Raw genomic sequence first — 23,721 nt, 5'->3', positions numbered from 1 at the left:
CTGTGGATACACACAGGACCACGCATACATCATAACTCCGCAGACAGGTGTTTGAGTATGTGCGTGCTTTTTAAGTGGTTGCATGCGCTGTGTCCGCCTTGTTTCCTCTGCGTAAGTGTTATTTGGGAGAGTGTAAATAGCAACTTGACCATTTTTTCAAACCAGGGAGTGTGTTTGTGTCTGCGTGTGCCAGTTTGTAACTGGGGCTGGACTGTATCTCTTCCAGCACCATTCACAAACCTGGCAAGCAAACACAGCTTTGAGTGGTTTGGGGGAGTCAAATAAAGCCAGCCAGTCTGCTGTTGTAAGTCTCAGTATCACATTCATTACAAGTTGCAGCTGCTCCTTTTTTTCAGATTTAATCCAGTCACAGTGCAATGAACCATAGCAATGCGTATCAGTGTTTTGGTAAAACACAATTTTTAAAAGCTTATTTTGACAGTGTTTTGAGTTCATGGGGATCAAATCAGCTCACCGTCAAACCGAAACAATCCAATAACACACCTCTCTAACGCCTGGGAAATGTGAGAATTCAGTTTGCATCGAAGTGCTTTGAAACATCTCTCCTGTTTGCGAGGAGTATTCCTCAAAATTAACACACAATCTTAATTTTATTACTTTACTTGTACCTGAATGCTTTTAATGTCATTTTATGTGCAGACAAAACTTCTATTCTAAGTTGATTTCATGTTTTTTTTAATATTCCTGAATTTTAAAAAAGTCATATAATTTTAAATCAGTTTAGCCCTATCTCATTCAGTGTACTTTCATTTTAGCTTATACTGACAGTAGAAAGTGATCATATTCCTTCTTAGCTTTGGACTTCAATAAAAACTGCTCTGAGAAAAGCTCACCTCTTATCTTTTAAGTCAAAAGATTTTGCTAGTTAGACAGTATAGATACTTTGTGATAACACTCCTGTTGCACTTCCAGTGTCAAGGTCAGGTGGCAGAGTCACTATAAGAAATGACAAGTACTTAGGAATTGTGCTTAATATTTAAATTGAGTAGTCCCAGTTTATGCTGCTGCGTATTTTCTCCACATTACCAGAGCAACAAATGCAGTTGCTGCAGAACAGATTGAATGATCACTTCATTAATCATAATACACTACTGTTTTTAACCTGCTCACATGTATTTCTAGTATCTAAAATAAATTTGAACATAAAACGCACTTTAATAATATAACAATACCAGTAATAATAAAATAGTGATCATACAGGGTAACAGAATATATAAAATACCATAACACGTCAAGCGCCTCTACAAACTGGGCTATTTCTAAGCTGGGATTTAGTTTCTTTTTCATGTTGTCTATGCAGTTAGTACACAACGATTGTCTACTTTAAACACGCACCAGTAATTCCTCTCATAAAGAGAACAATCTTAGTTACGGTGTATAAAGTCTCACCACTAGATGTCAGTAGATTGCAGCTAAATGAAGTGCACAAGCCTAGCTACGGTGGCCACTGTAGGACAAGTAATCTGTAGCGAGTCTAGGCTTTAGTAAGCTAATATTTACATTAGTGTAACTAACATTGCTGAACAGTGACGCTTAGCGAGTAAACTCTTGTACGATGTGAGAATTTAATCAAAGTGTTTGTCGGAGGTAACGTGTGATATTTAGGACAATTTTTTGAACAGCCTAACATTAGCTGGCATACTGTTAGCTTATAGCGTTGTGCGCTGTCTGGAGATGGAAGGGTTGTATCCAATCTGCTGACAACAGGTAAGTATCTCAAATACATAAGAATATTTATGCAAAATTCTGTGCGTTAGAGCTCTGAGTTCAGTTGATCGACGAGGTTTGAGGTAAGGATGAACAGGATTACATTTTATTCTGATCCCGGTTGCATTGTCTGTATTTTTAATGGTTTCAATATTTTAAACTCAAAAGAAAACTACTGATAATGGTACCTTTAAATGACATTTAATCTATTGATGCTGTGTTGATGCTGGTGACTTTATTGTTCTTGTATACAATGTATTGGTATTTATGGTAGTACTTCCCAGGTTCAAGTCTTTTTCTATCAGCAATGGTAACTACTCTTCTTTTGTGGTGTATCTCAAGGTTCCATTCTGGGTCCAGTTTCCTTTGTTATGCTATCACTGGGGCTATATTTGTAACATAAACCCTTGCCAATTCTGGTAAGCAATGCCTCTGTCAATTCCTTAACCTGTTCTTTAGTTGATGTTAAAACCTTAAGAGTAATTGGTGATTCAGCAGGCAGTTACACCATCCCCTAACGTCTTCATATTTTGTGTCCCCGGCATCATATTTTAAACCTCAGGAAAAGAATCAGTGTTATTTCTGTTTCTTTTCTTAAGTTTGATTTCCAGATTAAATCAGTTGTTAAAGACAGCTTTTTTCTTTTTAATTAATGAATTTCTTTCTGTTATTGACTCTGAAATGGTAATTTGTGCTTTCATCACAGTCGGACTGAGTTGTTGTATGTTGGACTGAGAAAACCACTAATATCATAACTGCAATCGATTCAAAATGCCAATGTTAAACCTTTTTTTTTTTTTCGTCATTAAAAATCTTTCTAATTTAATTGGTGTATTGCACTGTGGCATCAATGCAAAAACATCCATATTCTTCTGCTAGTTTTAAACTGGGGATCATTGTTAGGCACAAAGGACTGAAAAGTTGATGCTAAATGAAATGCACTCACATAGTGTCCTTCCACCTTAGTGCACAAAACACTTAACCGCTCAATTACCCATTCAGATGCATACTCTATGCCAGTGGAGCTGTCACAGGAAGCATGGCAGAACATGACACTCTGAGCCAAGGGATCGGAGATGCCAAGTATTAGCGGTCGACCCTGCTCTACCACCTGAGCCACTGTGGACCCCTCATAAATGCCCCAAACTACAAGCTGCTGCCTCTGAAGATAACCTCCGGGGACAATTCATCACAGCTTAATCATTAATTGTCCACACTGTAATGCTGAGAATTAACCTTTCTGGAAGCCAGGAACTCCATCCCACGAGCCACCTGGAAACTGTAGCAAATCAAATCTTCTATCGTCAGAGGAGTTTTCCACAAGTCCTCCACTGGAGAGAGAGAAGGAGAGGATGAGGGCAGTCACGGCGAGAAAAGAAAACAGCGCGGTGCGGGATGAGGAGTTCAATCACATAAAATGACTCACTTTTCTCTACAGCGGGAGTCTGACTGGACGTATTGGATGATGGACTCTGAGGAGCGGTGAGCGGGGAGGAGGATGGAGAGGGCGGTTGACGAGTCCTCTGGGCAATCTGACCCGCTTCAATCATCCGCCTCACCTGGCTCTGGGTTTTTGGAGAGCGATCCTAAGTGGGGAAGCGTTTCAATGAATCATCTCAAAAATCAATATCGGGCTTAAGACTTACAGAACATGGCAGATAACTGAGTTTGTGAACAGAAACTACATAAAGGGGACAAAGCAGAGGTAGAAAAATGAGACAGACTAAAAGGTTAAAATGAAAACATGATTACAGATAGTCTTTCTAAGCTTTGAGCTGCCATCAGAGAACAAATGTGAAATTGCTTGAATAAATTGCTTGAGTTCTGCAGCGCTGTGTTACCCTGTAAGGGAGGAAGAACTCTCTCTTGGCTCGTAGGAAGTTGGAGAGATTCCCATACTTGCAGTATTCCACAATCACCATCAGCGGGCCTGGTAACAGAGATGTTTCAAATGTTTCAGCACATGTTCACTGCTCGTCTACAAGCTCTTTTTTGTCTTTTCTCGTACCGTATCTGAAATAGAGACGCTGCAGCTTGAGCTGGACCATTTCCCGCCTGAGATTAGCTGCCTGGCTGCTTTTTGTTTAGGATAAACACTTTCAGATGTCCCTGACTCAAAAATTTTCTCTATAGGTCAAAATCATGCATGGGTGAAAGGGAAAAGAATGAAGGCATCTGTTTTACCTCTCATTTGGTTACAGGCTATAAGGGAAAGGGGGGTGGACAAAATGATGTAAGGACTTTTACACTGAACAGGACAAAGAGCAGAGCCGGAACATGAAGGTTTCCCAAAAATACTGACAGAGGAAAATAGATGATCAAAGGCTGAAACAGTGACAACATTACCAAAACAATCTCACGTTCATTTATCCTGTTAGGTGACTGTGTGCAAATGTATTTAATACACTATATGGACACGAGTACTGGGCCATCTCCAGATTACACCTACAGGTGCTCCACGGCCATGGAAACCCAAGCTACGAAGCTACTGGTACACAGTATTTGTTCTGATGTTAATGCCAAAGCAGATTTGGAACTCTGTCACTTTATATGATCTGCTACTTTGAAGTTCAATCAATGTGGTTTCTAAACACTTGCACTAATATTACTAATACCACTTATTACATTCTAAAAATAGGATTTTGCAAACATAATCCATGTAATTCTTTGGCCTCACCATTTGGTTTGGTGCAGGCTCCCAGGAGGTTTACTACATTCAGATGGTTGCCAATGTGAATCAGTATCTTTAACTCTGACATCAAGGCTTTGTGTTCACTGGCCGTGGCTCCGTCTGCAATACAAAGTGAAATGTTACAAATAAAACACATCACATTTTGTATTTTGACGTGTGCATATCTTGTACAAACATGAACTGCGTGGGCTGCACTGCACTGCAATTTCTCCTAACTTTGATTACTCTGACTGCATCAAATCTGTTTAGCGTTTGCTTCACTTTGGGTAACCTTCCAAGAACATAAACACACAAAGCCAAATCTCACCCTTCAGCATCTTGACAGCCACCGTGTCCAAACCTTTGCTCTTGCTAATGCCGTAGATTGATGCTTCAATTACTTTTCCAAAGGCACCGTGCCCTAAAACTTTTCCTGTGTCAAGAGAAAGAGCAGAAAATCAACAAGATATTCATGCTTATTGATTGATGCGTGCTTGATTTTAGCCTCACTGGAATACATAAACAGTTCCATCTGCAATGGGAAAAAAATTGCAGATGGCATCCATGGAGACAAGGAGGAGCAACGGGACATTAGACAAGATGGTCCCATAAGTTGCTGTCGTGGAACAGATGCTTTTCTTCTGGGCATTTTTAAAAAGCTGTTCTGGGAATGAGCACATATTTAACATTAGCGCTATTGCTGGCAGCGCTCTATCCAGTTGGCAGCAATCCAGAATCATGCCATTATGGATTGTGGAAATGGAAAAGTAATTCAGTTTCATCCATCTATTTGCCTCTCATCCACTCCTGCTCATGTCCTCACACATACCTCAGGCTCCTATGCTACTTTAGCAACCATCCCTTTTTTCTCATTGTTCCTTGTTACCCACCTAGCCGGAGTCTGTCTCTGGAGATCTCCCACTGCGATGAATCGTAGGGCAGGTATTCGCACTGCTCATCCAGTGGCACCTCCCCCGGGTCCATAATGATTGACAGATAACCTGTCTTTATGTCTGCTGGGTTAACCTGAAGTTCAAGGAGAGACGAGAGGTGGGCTGAATAACAGGGAATCTTGGAAAGGAAGCGCTGGACACGCAGCGCAAATGTGAAACGTAAATAACACGAGGACAGAAAGAAGGAAAGGTCAGACAGCAAAAAAAGTGCAGCCTCGATGGTATACTGCAAACGAGTGAAATTACCTTTAGTCATGCTCTTACTAGAGTTAGAAATATGTCAGCATGTTCTTTTAAAGCACATTTAGTGTTTTTTTTTATTGCTGAAAGCAAAGAAAATTATTTTTATTGAAATATTAACTAAAGTGGCCCATCTGCGCTTGACTGACAGCAGCCACCGAAGGATGAGGCATTGTTAGCAGGAGTCTTCATGACCTCATCACTAACTAAATGCTGCAGCTGATAAGCTTAGTAGCTACTTAGCATGCAAAGTGACATTAGTAATGCACTTTTAGGGAGTGAATGTTTGTCTGGTGGCTTAAGCACAGGCCGTGTGCATTTGCTGTGTACAAAGGATTAAAAGCACACTTTTAAAAAGTAAATGCTTTTGTGCTCTGTGTTTGTCTCTGGATGGGCATTTAGTTAAAGGACACCTGGTTTTTTTTGTTTGTTTGTTTTTTGGCAGCCTTCAAAGCCCAACATGCAACAGCAGCCATGTTGACTTGAAACAGAAGGTAAACACGGGTGTTGCTGATGTCATTAACTGAGCTTCTTTTCTATTCAGGAGTGAGCCTCAATTAATGTGAGAGCAACACCTTTGTTTACTGCCTATTACTGTAGTTACATGTGGTATGTTCATGTTGTGTTTACATATGTTTTATAGCCTCCTGTCATGACCTGGCATTTGTTAGTGTTAGTGTGATGCTACGGTTTCAGTTAAGTTGCAATGAAATCTAACTAGCTAAGATGAAGACCTTAAAGTATTCTGTTCAATTGTTACTATTAAAAGTGCTGATCCAAATAAAATATGTAAAATATGTCCTGTACAAAGTACAGCCTTCTTCAATTTTAAGGTTTTATATAACAGGACATCATAAAAAAATAATTTGGTCTTTAGCAGGTCATAACATTAGGCAAATACAATCTGAGATGAACATTTACACCTGACAGGTGACACTGCGTCATTATTTATTTAACAAAAATCAAACCACTAATGCAGAAGCAAAGAGTGAACAACTAAGTGCATCCTTTTTTCTTCCACATGAATTAAGAGGTAGACAAGTGCTGCTAATGGTAAAATGGACTGGTACTTCTATAATGCCTTCACCCGGTCACACACATTCATAAAGCACTAAATTTCATGCCTAAGCAATTTTATCTAACATTCAAACACACACTCACACTCCAATGTATGCATTGGAGTGTGAGGTTCAGTACTTTGCCCAAGGATACTTCGACAGACTGGATGATCAATCAATCCACCCACCTACCCATTTATTGAGGACCCAGTCTACCACCTGAACCACAGCTGAAATCAAATGTACTCGAGTAACTGATCATCAGCAAGTTAAGTGCATCGGCACATCAGTGAGCACCTTGTAAAAGCACAAGTTTGTTGGTCTGGAGAATTCAGGTGTGTGTTAACATAATGACAATCTTCCCAGGATTGGGCACCTTAGCACATCCACCCCAGTGTTAGATCGTGCAATACTCTGAGCGGCTGCAAAAAAAACCAAGAGCTACACCAAAGACTCTATGGGCCTCAGTGAGGAGATTAAATGTTACAGTTAAGTAGAAAACCCTCATCTCTCTAAAAAACCAACATGGCAGCACAGCTTAGGTTTGAAAAGTTAGGTTTAAGTTTGAAAGGTTGCATTTGGAACAATGTGCTCTGGACAGACAAGACTAAATTGGAGATGTCTGACCATAATACACATCATTAGAAAGGTATTTGAGAAAAATGTAGCATAGAGGAGCAGAGCTAGAGACAGACGAAAGGTGGAGAGACAAAAACATTGAGACGCTGCAAGCAAGACGGAGAGGAAAAAAAGGAAAGCCATCTCTAATTAAAAGAGAGACTCACCCTACCAAGTGTGCAAATAAAGAGCAAATGGATTCTCATTATGACCACGTTTGTTGCTGTTGCTAATAGCAGCAAACGATTCGCTCTATGCGCTCCTAGAAAATATCACTAACTGTCTCTGGATGTAAATGACAGACTTATCTCTAACAAACAGATTGTGCTCAAAGATAGACAAAACAGGGGTCAAAGTGCCTCCGTCACAGTCTGTCAGCTCCTCTCGAAACACACACAGACACAAACTCAGACACAGTGATAAGTGGCGCCCTCTGACCCGCTTCACATTGCAGAAGATGAGAATGAGCAAGGCCCAGAAGAAAACGGCGATGACTCCAGTCCCGATGAGAATTACAATCTCCACGTTGGCCCGGTCACTTGACCCTTATCGGAAAGAAAGAAAGAAAGAAAGTCAGTGTTAGATGCAAAGGGTTTAAAAACACACACATACACACACACACTGCTGAAAACTACTCAGCCCTGTCACATGGACTGCTCTTTTACCAACTATAGGGGGCACTAAATTACAAAGTATTTGCCCCACAGCTTTCTAGTAAACTCCTTAAATAAAATCGTTAGAGTTAAATAAATGTGCTGGGCTGACTTTCAGCCATTGGCCATAAAACCACTTCCAGCAAACTCATTCACCAGCTGAATGAGAAAACACAGTGTTTCACTGGCTGATGACTATGATTTGAGAGCCGCACATAACAAAAGCACAAAAACTAGAGTTACGGTGAGAGTGTGAGAGGTGAAGATGTGAGCTCAAGGACAACTGTGATTTCAGGCCTGAGTGCACTCGAAAAAGCACACGGAGAGAGCCGGGAGAGCGGTGAATAGATTCAGGTGTCTCTGTGAGTGTGTGTGCGTGCGGCTGTCTCACCGATGACGCTGACGGCGGCTGAGGAGTTGACACAACCGCGCTGGTTGCAGGCGGTGCAGGTGTAAAGACCGGCGTCCTCCTCTCTGACCCGCTGGATACTCAGCGTGCGGTTTGAATCCTGCAGCTGGATCCCTGCGAAGGAGGCACCGGGGGGTGGGGTGGAGTTGGGGGGGACTTGTTAGTGACACGCACTCAAACCCATATTCGAAGCCTGTGCTGTGACTTCAGTGCCACTTCTTCACCCTTTCGCATTGTGAATTCAGCACCATTTTCAACAGCGCCTTTTTGAATTCTTGTCACACCTCTGGACCTCCATTTGTAGCATTCATTTATTATTCCATCATCCCGCCGCGCACCCCAAACAGTCCCCTCTGAGTGATCCCAGGGCATCAGCTGTTATTCAGACTTGCATCGACCCACCCTACAGGCTCATCACCTTCAGATATTAAGAAGAGACTAAAAAGCTAATGAGCTGTGTCGGCCTGAGAGGGTTTTATGTGTGTGTGGGTGTGTGTGGATGTGTGAGGAGCTCTACAGCAAAAACATCATGACAGGAACTCCTGATACAAGTTCTATTTGACCCACTTGTTCCACAGTGTGAGTGTGTGGGATTGATGTGCGCTTGTAAAGGAAAGCAATGGTATCCTAGAACCAGACCTTTCCTTTCTATTTGGTTTCTGGATTGATAGCTAGGACAAAAACATCCTGAAGTGGTCCAATGTTTAGCAAAAACACTGCAATCTAATCCCAAAGACCATTTATCCATGACAGTGGAATGCTTGATCTGCATTTGACTAATCTCCTAAGTCTGAACTCTCGCAGGAGGTGAATTTTTCCAAGAAGACAACGGTGTAATCTTGAGAGATGGCAATGTCACAGACTCGACAAGGGGGCCGTGATAAAGTTGCAGCCGGTTGTGCCAAAAATGACTGAATACCACTGAAAAACACTTTGTTGTGCACACACAGCAACCTGCAGAGCATCGTGTTTGCACTGACGGTGCTGACCGGGAAGAAAGTGTAGAAGAAATCCGACACCGAGGCACAATTTAAATGAGGAAAAATATTGTTCCAAGAGTGCAGGCTTGCTGGAGAGAATGTGTGACGGCAACGTTATTAGCTAAAGGCATGTTGTTGACCAGGCACGAGTACTTGCAAAAACATGAGAGGGTAATGTCAAAAGCAATCGCACACACTGAGAAAAAACTATCCGAGGCTGTCACTCACAAAAAGAGCTACTTATGTTTCCACTTGGAAAACTGCACTACAGTATTATAGCTATAGATTTCAGCTATTTTTGCGCCTATCAATCATTCAGAGGCAGAAAAGACATAAAAAGAAAATAAAGCACAACATTAAACATACAAGAAGTTTACCTGAATAGCTGGACTGACATTTGATCACACTGAGTCGATGTATCTGTGTAAACATTAACAAAGCCTACTGGGATGTAAAGTGGATAATATGAGTCCCATCAAATAAAGCCTCACAGGGGCAGGCTTTCTGACTTCTTGTCGGCGTGCGTGTGTGAATGCGAAAACCCCGTCCTGCAAACACGTGTATGAGCTGCTGTGATTTATTCATGCACCTGACATTTGGTGGAGAGGCTGGTTGTCTTTGAACCAGAAGAATCGGGGCAGAGGTCTGCCCTCCACGTCGCACTCCATCGTGAGAGACTCGGTCACATTCACTGTTTGGTTGGTGAGGCTGCGCTTATAGCGTGGTGCCTCCAGGGCTGCGATGGGAGAGAGAAGGGAGAGAAAAAGCCAGAGACAGATCAGCAATGGAGAAGGTGAAATCAAAATTATATCATTATATCGACACTATATCAACTCAAAGAGGGCAAATGTACAAGATGCACTCTTGTGGGTGTGAAAATAAGGGCAAAAGGAAGAAAATCCCATTAAAGCGTACATATGTCCTCCAGGCACTGACGCAAGCTTACACAGCAAACAGCACGAGCGAGGCAGGAATTTGTTTGTGCTTTTCAGGCCTGCTGCATCTCAGCTCTGTTTTCATGTCCCTACATATTGATGCTGTGCAGGCATCAAGTACTTTCTCCATTATGTGTGGATGTGGGTATCGAGCTGCGTGGGATCTTTTGAGTGTGGGTATTTTTAAGCCTCTAGCATCTCAGCGCCAGTTCTGCTGCGACCCATGTGTGTTGCCACTGCCAAGGGTTGAGTTTTTCTCTATAATTAGTGGTGCAGCCTAGTGCGCTGGAGTTAGAGTGACTCTGCTTTCTGCATTCAGCGGTGTGTGTGTTTGCATCTCTGTGTCTGGAGCTTTAATTCCCCCTTATTGCTCACCTTTGACAGAGATGTATCTGAACAGGCACTGTTTCTCCCCACTGCGTCTGCTCTGAGCCTCACACACGTAATGCCCTTCATCCTGCAGCTGTATGGAGTTAATGGTGAAGTCCAAGACCCAGCTGTTGGAGGGCTCCTGGAAGGAGAGCTCACCGCGGAGAGCCTCAGCATATAGGTGCACGCTCTTGCAGTCCAGCTCCTGGGGCTTACCCTCCTCGTCCTGCAGGGCCCGAGGGTCAAGACGGTACCAGTGGAGCTGCTCATAGGTGTAATTATCAGCACTGCAAAGGAGAGACACTTTCTCCTGCTCCAGGGGATACTCAGACTGCTGGACATCTACATTGAAGCCCTCAGGGATGGCTTTAAAGATGAGAGAAGAACAGGCAGGCTGGTATGTTACCCTTACACAGAAAGGCTTTGAATTACACATCAATAAATACTCCTCAAAAAATTCAATTTATATAAAATATAAACCAACAAATGCATGTAGGACGGCCTTGTTATGAGGATCCCAGCAAAAATGAAAGAGAAGTTTTGTTTGTGCTTGCTCACAGGATTAAGAAATTCTGCAGCAACATTAGGCCTTGTTACACTGCCATTAGGCCCTTAATGGCAGGCCAACCTCAGTGTGAGTTATTTTCACAAGGACTATTTCTTTGGCATGGAAGCATAAAGAGGCAACAGGGTGTTGGGCACAGACTTCTAACAGTTCTAAAAGAACAACCCCACAAGTTGCTTTGAGTGTTTTGAGTTGGGCTGCTATCACAAAGGAGCTCTACTTTTTTTTTTTGGTTTCGCCCTGATGTTCTGTTCTGGCCACCGGTGCACGGATGCCAGCGATTTCAGCCCGAACATAGCCTGCTGCGTCAAACCAAACCAACTTTCACACAGAAGATCATCACTTTTAAAGTGAGCAGTGCCCAAGCCAAAAGAAGGCACATTAAGTCATGTGTGCAGCCAGAAACCCATCCCCCTGGCTTTTTTGTGGGGAGTGTACCCTGTACTCCTCCTCCAGAGTTGGGCCAGAATTGGACAGAGAGTTCTACTGTGGCATGTGCCATCGTGGAGCTCTTTTGTCCCCACAAACAAAACTGCAGCTCACCATCTACCCCCATTTGCTCCCCTGCGTCTCATGTTCTCAAAGGGGAATTCTAGTTGAAGTGTTGTAATTTTGACTCGCTGGATGTGATCCAGCACACACTGCAAACGGGCACCTGCAAGTGGTCAGACCGTGACTTCCAGAGTGCAATCCAAGCTTAGCTGGGGTGCTGGAAGTGGCGCAGCAACTTTGATGTGCCAAATTGAAATCAGACATGCTTTTTGTTTTTTATTGGATTACTGAAACATTTGAGCACAGATCATACTACATACTGCAGCGCGCATTCTGTGTAGGCTTATCATACATTGAGCAGCTTTATTATTCCTGCAGAGGATCAGAGCTGACTGAGTCCTGTGACAGAACAGAATGACCCGTTGGCTCTTGTGCCCGGGAAATCAATTTGAAAATCTTTCCACCTTTTTTTTTTGGAGGTGATTAATTTTTCAAATCTAATTTTCCACCACAAACTCTGCTCAGCTTTATTGTAATAGAGTGCAGCAAAACTTGGATCATCATCGATCAACCTTTGGCTTTATAACCAACCAAGCTCCTATTTTTTTCTCCCAGCTGAGGAAAGGGAGTTTGTTTGTTTGGCTTCTTTATGGGTCGTCTTCAAGCTTCAGAACAATATACTAGGCCTCGGGGGACATGAGCGCCTGGGTTGGCTAAGCATTTGACCTTGACCTTCATTGTTAGTGCTCAAGGTCAAAGTTTATCTTGAAAAACATTTAAAGAAACCATGTCAAGTAATATATCATATGATAGATCTGTACAACACACTTTTTGTCTTTTCAATATGACACCCTATGATGTCACAATGACGCCATAAAGTTTTGCAGAATCACACACTGGATGAATATGTCTTAAAGCTCAAGTTTTTATAGCTTATAGAAGCCAAAAATGCTCCAATCATATACTAAAGATAATAAAATACACAATTTTAGTATGTAATACTTCAAGGTCAAAGGTCAGGGTCACAAAAATAAGGAAAAAAGCTTTAGTTTCCATTCAATCCTCTCCAAACTTTGAAGCAACATAGTTGCTTTCTTTGTTTAAGCTCTTTAAAACCGTATTTTTTTCAATACAACATAATATGACTTCACAATGACACAAAACGAATAATATAGCACACTAGATTATGACCTTACCAATGCTAACATGAGCAAAGAATATCAAAGTTTTAGTATAGCCCTTGGCCTTTGGGGGGAGTTGCACTCTGTGAGTGCTCCTGTTTTGCATTGTGTTCGAGAGATATCTAACCACACATACTCACTGGTTACATAGAAGTAGATAAGCCGCTCATCTTTGCCCACTTTGTTTTTAGCAGAACACTTGTACATGACGGACACGCTGGCATTGCGAATCAGAAGTCTGCTCACTCTCTGCGAGGCGAGGAAAGGAGGACGAGACTTTAATTCATGTCGTGGAGACGCACATTTTAAAAGAAAGTGCAATCTGCTGTCGTGTAAAAATCAGGTTTTCTGCTGACAGACCAACGACACACAAACTCGCTCAGGTGTGAGTGAAAAAAAATAGGGCGTTTGCAGCGTGAGCGTGTGTATGTATAATTTCCTCTTACGGCTGTGGTTTATAAATGTGCAGGCGTGGGTACGCGTACATGTGTGCCTGGATGTGTTTATAACTAGAACTTGCAGGAAGTCTGCAGAGGAAGACTGTTCTAAATATTTCTACTGTGGAAATGGCTCTTGATTGACAAATTTTGTTATGGAGCTCAGAATTTGGGACACTTACATAAAAACATCACAGGTCACAGATAGGTCCACTTACAGAAAGGCCTTCTTATGGGTTAGGCCCTAATTATATTCTGTAATCCTTTTCCCCAGAGATCAATTTATAAGTAGAGCATGTCTGTCCACAGAAAACCAGTAACAATCGCAATGAGGCCTGACGAACCTTCTCTCGTCCATCCACAACTTCGAGAGACGACTCGATCGGCTCAATTTCATTCATCGCATTCTCCGAGTTAATGTCCTGCCAGTTCTGACAATCTGCGATCCTGTCACTCCGACTCTTCCGGTCTTGTCGGGCCCTGGAGGGAAGCAGAGACACATTCATGACATCTCGCCTCATTGACATGTGCAGCACAGAGTGGGCAGTGGGTGAGAATTAAGGAGCACGTTGAACGATATCCTGAGGTTTTATGAGAAGTCTTTTCCCGCAGACTGTATAGCATTTCACATCAGCTTGAAGCCCTGAGCCAATGCAATTATGTCCTAAGTGTCCTAGCAGCTAATGGACAAAGTACGCTATCAATTATGACTATCCGCAGTGTGAACATTACAGGAAAACTAATGAAATTTTTATTTAGTATTTTCACCCATCTGCACTACTCTGCATTAGCAGAAGGCCACAGGGGTCAGTTTCATTTTACTCTCTACATAATTTACTGATGGTAAATATGCATATGAAAAAATAATAACTTGTAAATACCAATTTACAGTATTGTACTTTGCACATTGGATGCTTGCCCAGCCACACATTTCAGCCAGTGGTGTTGGGGATTATAAACACAGAAATCAAATACCATCAGATTTTCATTTGAGCCGTATGAAGAGTGTCTGATTGACAGCAGCTTCATCTTTCAGCATGAAAAGCATACCCGTGGAACACTGTCAGCCCTCCCAGAGCATGGACCTCAACATTATTTTGACAGACAACAGAACAAAAGGCAGCCAACATCCAAACAAGTGCTTTGAATGTCCTTCAAGATGCATGGAGAACCTTTCCTGAAGACTACTTAAAGAAATGTCAAGAAAGCTGCCTGACAGAGTTCAGCCTGTGTTGAAGAACAAAGGTACAAACTCTGTGTTTGCCTTAGATACCATATGTTTCAATAAATAGGTACACCTATTTCCCTTTTTCCTAGCAGTATACAAAAAGCTGAGGAGCAATTCAAAACGACTGTAGATAGGCAGAAATTTACTAATTTATAAAACACAATATCCTTTTACTGACAGTAAAGAGATCGCACGCAGCATTTGGACCATAGGCAGAATAATTTGCAGTAAGCCTTTTCTCTTGCTCCTAAATTAGGTATCAAACTCCTCTTATTGGCACGTCTCTGGCTCAGTAATTAGGATATTACACCTCCTTTGTCTAATCCATACTGTTTAAGAAGTGATGTGCCCCCTTAAAACCACCTACTTGTGAGCCAGGGGATTATTTGCTTTTCCTAGTTCTAGTCTCGATGCTAAGCTACGTTGATGAGGCTTCATATTTCGCATAGAAGTCTAGCAGCACTTTTAACAAGTCACTGATATTGATAGCACTCAGATATCGATAGCAGATCATTCTTTTTAACTAAAAACAATCTTTAAACTGTGTGAGGACCTACTTTTTTCACTTGTTTTCTGTTGCCACATGAATGAGAGAGCTCCACAATGTGCTTTATGAGCAGATTTGTATATGCAACAAACACGCACACACATACAGAGATAATATCAGACAAGACATTACTCTCCTGAAAGTAATTTCTCAGGCTCTGAAGAAAAAGACCAGCACCACCGAGATTACAAAAGCAAACGCCTGATATTGTAAAATTACTTTCTTTCATCAAGCACACTTCATCAGGAACACACTGTGCTGCTACACTTAACAGGAGCCTGTGAGGAAGGACAGGTTTAGCTGGAAGTCCTTCGCTGTATTTCGGACCGTCACAATGGACAAGGAATTTCAAAATATTCAAAGAAAATTAAAAAAAAAATAGAGGCAGAATTCACTGTCCATGAAATGGCATATTAGATCCACAGTGGCTAAAACAAAACACGAACTGAGCACTTTCAGCCAAAATTAAACCAAAGCTGCCACTGCTGTGAGTTTCAGACTGCCTCTTAGACCAGGATCGAAACCTTGCAGCTGCACTCACGTTGCATGCTGACATGGAAAGGTCAGAACAGCAATATCTTCCAAAATTAAGCCTGGGAGGAAGACAGTAGAGGCAGGTGGATATTAGAGCGATATTCAGTGGAAGCGCACAAAACACTGGGGCTAAAGAAATAGGAAACAAGTGAGTATGATTGCCCCGAGAACTCATAAAATGGGATTTATTTGACAAGAGAAGCCTGGTAATGAGCGAGTTGTCTTTCAGTGTTTATGTACATGTTTTATGTGTGTATTTGTATTGTGTAGCACTCTAGTTAACTTCAATCACACCTGGGAGATTTATGTGCGTTTCATGTGTGTTGTGTCTGTATGTGTGTCTTTGCTTATGCACAAAGCTAGACCATAGCACAGGAGAGTGACAGGCACATTATTACTGTGTGGGGGAGGAAGCTGGCTGGACGTCAAGCAGACACTTTCCTTTAGTCTCCTCTTTCCTCCTTCCTTACCTCCCCTCTACCTTCCTCTATATATTAGCTCTTTTCACCCACAGCCACCCGCCCCGCCGCCACCTTCTCTCTCTTTTTATCATCTCCTCCCTCTCTTGTTCACTCAGAGCCAGTGGATAATTTCACACTGACCTCTTCTTGTTATTTGGTCTCACGTAACGCTTCATGCACCGCTCTTCCCGCCTTTCCTGTCTTGTCTGATCAAACCTTATCTTCACACACACACACACACACACACACACACACACACACACACACACACACACACACACACACACACAGTTGCAAAACTACCAGTGCTCTATATGAATGAGTCTGGGGCTGAGGTTTTTCTTACACTCTGCTTTGGGTGCTGTTGAGGACACAGGGGCCCCAGGCCCTCCACTGCCAGCTGATGTTGGGAATGGGGACACCGTAGGCGGTGCACGTCAGCGTCTGGCTGCTGCCGCTGGGGTAAGGGCTGGATGGATCTGCCACCTCTTTTTCATGAATCTGAGGAGGAACTGGGGGAAGAAGAGAGCTAATAAATCAATTCTTCCAGGAAGTCATAACTTTTTTATGCTAGATAGAGGTCTCTTTATAATTGATTCATGCAACTTTTTTACTCTTTTGCTCCTTTCTTTTGTAAGATTTTCAAATTAAATCTACAAAAATTCGACTTTCCTCACATAGGAAGGCAGGGAATCTTTATAACTTTACACTGCTGCTTTGTTCCTAAAATATCTGGAGGGATTTTAACTGGAGGTTCACAGAGCAACACACACATACCGTTGACGACAAGCGTTATGTTGAGCTTCCTCTCTAGCCCAGCATCGCTGTTTCTCAGGACCACCGTGTACAGCCCGGAGTCCTCCTGACAAACATCCTTAATCTCCAAAACATGTTTAGGGTGCATCCTCATCCTTTTCATCTTGAATTCTGGGCGCTGGTTTATTAGCTTTCCGTCTTTATACCTGGTGGCACACACAGATACACAAAATGTGCTCCTACTGAGATGTCCTGCTCTTTAATTGAGCTACAAATCTCAGATTTGCGAGGCCTAATTATGCTTTTGGACATTTCCAATTACATTTAATGAGATTCCTCTTACCATTGCGTTTCGGGTGCCGGTAAGGCAGAGACATTTACTTGTAATTTGTATGACTTCTGGCCAGCAGTTATCTCCACAATCGGTCCAATTCTGTAGTCGAGGTGGATAAATGGTCCTTCTGGAATCAGAGGCATTCAGTTGTTTACATAAAAGGCTTTAAAATCTTAAGGTCAGAGTACGAAACACTCGCCTTCTCTCAGCTTAAAACATGGCAATCAAAAGCGTTATACGTGTCTCCACTGTAGTCAGCTTGGATTCAGTGAATAAATCCTCTGGTTCTGACTTTAAGTCACTTTTTAAGCCTTCAGCAGTAAATATTCGATTGATTTTTAATAAAAGGAAAAATAATACATTAATTATTTTGCCTCATCTGAAAAACCCTTTAATCCATAAACACTGCTCAATTCCAAACTCTAAGGTATTTTTCTGGTGCTTGTCCACGAGGTAAGGATGGTGCGCTGGGTTGCACGTGTCGTGGTTTTGGAGTTAGACACTGCTCAAGCAGATCTCTGGGCAGACTCGCACGAGCCCTTAAAGCCCTTTTCCTTCTGGAAAAAATCTGAACGTGAAGCTTTTCAAAAACATCAAAGAGAGAGCATATGACACCTTTGCTGCACCTTTCGATGTCAGAGTTCGCCTTTCATGTTTTCTGTGTTTAGTTATGCTCCTTTTACTTTGGTCTGTTTCACGTCACACATAATATCACAAACCAAAATGTTTGAAAATAAAGTTTTACAGTGATAAAGAGCATGTGTCGCAGGAAAAATTTATGAATGTAATATGTTTCGTTTTGATTTTTAAAAAATCGATACCAAATATTGATTTAATATTTTATGAAATAAAATGTTGATATTTTATTAAATAAATCCAACTACTCTGGTAAATGCAAGTGCAAGACGGCTCATCTCATGCACAGAAATCCTGAAGCAGCGTTAGAGCCAAACTCGAGGGGACTCGACTCAACTGGCTGCCAGCTGCCTGTGTTCTGGTTATACTCCTACAGACCTGGGAGGTTGCAGAGTGCAAATATAATAGTTAAATGTGAATTTCTGTGAAGTGTAAATGTTTCTGTCTGTGTAGAGAGCAACAGATGATTTACCACAGTTAACCGCTGCATTATCAGAAGTAGATTGCATGTAATTGCCAGCTAAGTGGCAACATTTATGGCAGTTTTTTTGTGCTGGTGTTGGCATGTTATACAACCTCATTTTGCAGCAAAAATAACAGATAAAATGAGATAACTTCAGCTTATTGGATAAAACAGATATTATAACAGAAAGCAATATATGTTATTGGAATACTCGGCATGTTGCAAAAAGTAAAAAATCACAATAATATCATAGTGTGAGTAAAGTATTATGATAATTGTAAATATCAACACTTCACTTTTGATTCCTCAGAGGCATCCGATGGAAGACATAACACTTATTAATAAAAAGCATAGCATTATTGAGGCACTGCAAATTATTTAATCCCAACATAATATGGTATTGTGGGGTGATTCTTACCTCTATTAAATATGTGACTTCATTAATAACTTAAAACTATAACTTAACTATAAACTACAATTGTCATGAAGGTAGCATCAAACACAATCTAATGGCAACTGATTGGCGTGACAGAGGAGGATGCTGAGGACAGGGTGAGATGGAGGCAGATGATCGGTCAAGTTTTTCATTGCAGGGATTATTGTGGAGACTGACCATAACTGCATATAGAGCTGGATTATTTGCTATGTTTGCCAGCATAACTGTAGATTTGGATGGTTAATGCAAACTTTAAGAAGACTAATGTATGGACAAAAAAAAAAGAAAGTCTTACCATGTACTACGACCTGAGTTTGTTGGGTGTAAGTCCCGTCCATGCTGGTAACATTGCAGGTGTATCGGCCGGTGTCTGTGACATTGACACTGTGGATGGTCAGGGCGCTAGAAGCCGTTGTGGCTTGAGACAGAGATTCACGGAGGGTGGTAACTTGCACCAAGTCGTTCGTCTGGTGAGGAGAAACAAACTGTGATTGTAAATTCAGGTTTGCTTCTTACTAACACAACATGCGATGCACTGCTAATACCTGTTTGCTTGGGTAAGACCACTGGATGTCCACCCCTGCGTTGAACTCCACCATCGCTGTGCAGTTCAGGGTGAGGGCCTCCCCCACTAACAGCTGTACTGGCTCCTCAGGAAACAGCTTGACATCGTAAACCTGACTTCCTGTCCGGGAAAATAAAAGGGCGAGGTAGACCCAGACAGAGGTAGGGAGACAGTGAGAGAGGTCAGAGTGACATTGTCAGCAGTTTTTCCTGAGGAAATGACTTTCCTTTGGACCTGAGAATCCATCCCAGGCTACTCTAAAACTTTATATATACATACATACACACACAATTTTATATATATCTAGATGTGTGTGTGTTTGTTTATATATGTGAATAAAACTGAAGTGAAGCATCAATCCCGTTTTGCACACTGGACAGTGTATCTGATGTTTAGGTCATTCTCTCTGCATGGAAATGACTTTGCACGTAAAAAAAAAAAGGCAGACTGTGATTACTGATTGTTTATACAGTCCATTAGTGTGAAGAGTGAAGCCTCTCTGAGTTTCTCCTCTGACTGATGTGGCTATTACATTTGGCTGGGAGCGGTGAATATGAGTTTCCATTTGCCCTCTGAAGACAGAGGCGAATGAGCTCATACAACAGAGCGTAGAGCATCTGGATCTCCCTGAGTTCACGCGCTATGACAGGGAAACTAAACATAAAGTCTCTCGCCTTTTCAGCTTAGTTTTTCAAAATTTGATTATGCCTTCCTTTTCCATCTGCTTCTCTTTTCTTCTTTTCTTTTAGTGCTTATGACATAATGACTCCATCCTTACATAAAAATGGAGTTGTTTTAGAGGAAATTACATAATTAAATAAAAGCCTCGAAATTGTCAGCATTAAGGCTTAATTGGCTCGCCGACTGCCATGGAAAATTATGGGGACAGGGCAGTCAGTCTAGCACCACCTTTGATTTTCTAGCTAATTTCTCTTTCAACAAGAGCAGAGTCTCAAATCTAATTCAAATATTTGTCTTGGGTCGGGAGTGTTTTTGTAACTCCATTCACCCATCCATCCAATTTTCTGCTGCTTTATCCGGGTTTGGATCGCAGGGGCAGCAGTCTAATCAGAGATGCCCACACCTCCTTTGCCCCAAGTCACCTTTTCCAGCTCTTCTGGGGAGGGGGAGCGGACGCCAAGGTGTTCCCAAGACCACATAGAAATAATCTTTCAGTTTGAGCCACAGCAGAGATAGTGTGACCTCCTCATTTCTACTCCTTGCATCTTATTCTTTATTTAGCGTACCAACATACTGACACACCATCAGCATCAGTGCAGACGCTTCTCCAATCTTTTCGTCAGTCTCCTGCTCCACTCTTCCCTACTTGTAAACAAGACCCTGAGATAACAGCACTTCTCCTGAGGCAGAAAATCATTCCCAGCACAGAATGTGCAATCCACCCTTTTCCAGCTGAGAGCCGTGGCCTTGGACTTGGAGGTGCTAATTGTTATCCCTACTGCTGAAAAACTGCCCCAGTGCAAGTTTGCGATCATCCCTCAGTGAAGTCAAAAAAGCACAGACATGATCCTGAAACCACTGAACCTGAAACCTTTTGCCCCTTGGCTGCACCTAGAAATTCAGCAAGAAACAGATATGGTAACAAAGGGCAGCACTGCCACAGTCCAGTACCCACCGGGAATAAGTCTGATGTCCTGCCAGCAATGTGAACCAACCATGTCAATTGTACAGGGACTGAAAAGCTCTTGAAGCACCCTACAGAACATCCCAAGGGATGTGGTTGAATGCTTTCTCCAAGTCTATAAAAAATTGACTGGTTGGGCAAACTCCCAAATATTTCTACTGGAAAAGCAAGAAAAGAGCTGGGCCATTGCTCCATAACCAGGAAGTAAACTGTGTTATCTTTCCTAAATCCTAGCACTCCCCTGGGATAAACGTTCCCAGCGAGGATAAGCAGTGTGATCCCTCCCGAAGTTGGACCACCACCCTAGTTTGCAAATCCAAAGGTAATAACTTGCACTTGGTGTTGCAGAACTGTGTCATACAGGATAGTTGCTCAATACCGCCCAGCCAATATTATCAGTCGATATTAGCTATTTGCCGATACATTATATGAGCAAATAATTTACATTTATTTTACAACAATGAGAATTAAAACAGGAAAAAAAAACACTGGAGAAACACCCCTCAACTATGTTACAAGTGTTGACGTTGCATAGTTTGTCCACCACAGCATACTCTGCGACTTCCCTGTTGGCAATGCAGGTGTTTAGAGTGCCATTAACACAACAACCGATTGATCTAAACAAGTAATCCACAACTTCGTGTGACAAAAAAACAAGATTGTTTTTACCCTGCATTGTTATATTATCTTAGCAGGGACACATTTTCTTGTTTTGTGTACTTGAAAGAAAAAAAGATATTGGCTGATATATCAGATTTTTAAGTCAACAAATATTGGTGTCAGTCTTAGAAGTCCTATATCGTTCAGGCTCGAATCCAGACCTATGAGAAACTCAGAGCGGATCTCATCCACCTCAAGGGATCTGCCTACGTTTTTTAACTAGCTTAGTGTTCTCACTTACAGTAATGACCCAGTCTTCTCTGTGTCCCAAAGCTCTGTGGTGTGTCATTTAATGCTTGAAGTTAAAAGTTCAGCTAAGAGTTCAGCTGTTGCATTTTGGCAGGACTTTGTGATAAATACCTAAGGACACTTTTGAAACCTTTGGAGGAAACATACTGTTTTACCTGTAATGTGGAACACGTAGTTGTCCGAACTGTACCGATTGCCTCCCAGCATAGCAGCACAAAAAAGCATCAGGAGAGGCTCCTTGTCTATGATGTTTTTGGGAATGGACCAGCCCCGCTTGTTGTCCCATCTCAGCCTCTCCTTCTCCAGTGGCCAGGGATTGTACAACATCTAAATGCACAAAAATGATTGCTGCTGTTAAAATCAACAATTTAAGCACCAGCTGAAAGCTTTAACTGGAGGAACAGAGTGTGAGAAATTTGTTTTGGGCACAAACCGTTTTCAGGGTGACATTCAGATCAGGCACTGTGACCAGGCATGGCACTATTACATCCGTGGAATGGCTCTTGATGAAAATGGTCTGCACGCTGCCGCTGTTGAGGAAGGGCTGCTCTGGGTCTGGATGCAGACAGAGAGAGACAGGGAGCTGTTAGAGGTTAACCCCGATAGCAGCTGGGGTAATGGCAGCTATTACTGAGTTAACTTCATGTACGGACAGCCAGATTTCCCCCATCCTGATAATGACCCCCAAGGACACACCTCATGTGTAGTTTATCATGATTACCAACAGCTCAGTCTGTCCCCGCCTTGCAAATAGCGGTAAGGACCTCTATTACACATCAACTGAGAGACAGACAGCCAAGAGGTTTAATCATCCTCTAAACAGTGTTACAATTTCACCCCAGGCTCTCTGGTGATGGAAAATATCTCTCCACTGTGTTTCATTCTTAACACCTCGATACTTCCCTTTTTTGTTGCCGCAGCTACCAATGCTCAGGACTTTGGGAGACATCGCAGCAATTGTTTTGGCAATTTACACTGCAGCTCTTATCACCATAAAAGCTAATATTCCCTCAGCAAGAGATTATGCTGTTATAAAAACTTTTATCTCTCCCGCTTTGCTGTCAATACCGGCGATGTTTGAGCAGCAGCCAAATATGTTATATGACATGCAAGCTTTTCTTCTTACGTCTTGTTTTGCATGATAAGCCTTCAGTTATTTCCATACTTCTTCTTTTTTCTGCACAACTCAAACCTATCACTTTAAGCTGCTGCGAGGCCAAACAAAGAGTCATATCAAGAGGCTTATATTTCTGCCCTGCAGTGGTCTGAACACACACACACAAGCAAAAGAAATAATACACAGCGTCTCGCACTTTAACTTCTTCTCAATAAATCACCCGCAGGTATCAGACTGCAGGAAGAGATCTGCTACTTGAGGCGAGGACAGGTTGCAGAGCAGGCTGAGCAGGTGTTTGTGTGCTTTGCATTATTCTACACATGTAAAAATACAATATATTCATGTATTCAGATCAGCATCTGCACTCATATGCGCATTTAGAGTATAGCATTAGAGCCCTGAAGGAGTAAAAGACTGACATCTGCCCGTCTAATTGAATCCACATGTGTCTCCTTTATCCTTCAACACACTGGGTCTAATTTATGACTGCAATTCCATCTGCTTATGATCAGCCCGCCAGATAGATCTGTGGAAACTGTTTTGGCACCTTGTCAGAGGGGATAAACAGGCGTTTCACATGAGTGGACTGGTCAGCAGGATTCCCCGCCATGACAATCATCTGTCTCTCCATGTGCCTCCTCTCCCTCAGCACACGGAGCGAGGAAAAGTAAAGAGACAACCCTTAGGGACAAGTCCTGAGTTCTAAAGTTCAAACTATGAGCTAGTCTGAAACTTGTATATGACAAAAAAATACTGATAGCGAAACACATTTCATTGGTGTTCTTTGATATGTTATTCATT

The 23,721-nt window shown here is 42.1% G+C and overlaps 1 protein-coding gene across 1 annotated transcript in view; it reads right to left on the bottom strand.

The window, feature by feature from the left end:
- flt4 (fms related receptor tyrosine kinase 4) overlaps positions 1-23,721 on the bottom strand; it is a 52,230-nt gene that overhangs the window by 3,426 nt on the left and 25,083 nt on the right. The window contains exons 4-22 of the mRNA XM_084942980.1: positions 22,237-22,358; positions 21,959-22,130; positions 19,230-19,369; positions 18,980-19,151; positions 17,159-17,276; positions 16,837-17,021; positions 16,406-16,571; positions 13,634-13,769; positions 12,993-13,101; positions 10,621-10,980; positions 9,900-10,046; positions 8,313-8,444; positions 7,707-7,813; positions 5,290-5,425; positions 4,728-4,832; positions 4,406-4,519; positions 3,570-3,658; positions 3,155-3,314; positions 2,965-3,059 (exon numbers count right to left, since the gene is read on the bottom strand). Coding sequence (XP_084799106.1) covers positions 2,965-3,059; positions 3,155-3,314; positions 3,570-3,658; positions 4,406-4,519; positions 4,728-4,832; positions 5,290-5,425; positions 7,707-7,813; positions 8,313-8,444; positions 9,900-10,046; positions 10,621-10,980; positions 12,993-13,101; positions 13,634-13,769; positions 16,406-16,571; positions 16,837-17,021; positions 17,159-17,276; positions 18,980-19,151; positions 19,230-19,369; positions 21,959-22,130; positions 22,237-22,358 — 2,765 coding nt within the window. The remainder of the gene's footprint in view (positions 1-2,964; positions 3,060-3,154; positions 3,315-3,569; positions 3,659-4,405; positions 4,520-4,727; positions 4,833-5,289; positions 5,426-7,706; positions 7,814-8,312; positions 8,445-9,899; positions 10,047-10,620; positions 10,981-12,992; positions 13,102-13,633; positions 13,770-16,405; positions 16,572-16,836; positions 17,022-17,158; positions 17,277-18,979; positions 19,152-19,229; positions 19,370-21,958; positions 22,131-22,236; positions 22,359-23,721) is intronic.

The sequence above is a fragment of the Perissodus microlepis genome, chromosome 2 (genome assembly GCF_051167445.1).
Source record: "Perissodus microlepis isolate ML-2025 ecotype Zambia chromosome 2, ASM5116744v1, whole genome shotgun sequence".
NCBI lineage: Eukaryota > Metazoa > Chordata > Actinopteri > Cichliformes > Cichlidae > Perissodus > Perissodus microlepis.
The sequence above is the reverse complement of the archived record's forward strand: the minus strand, read 5'-3'. Positions and strand labels throughout refer to the sequence as shown.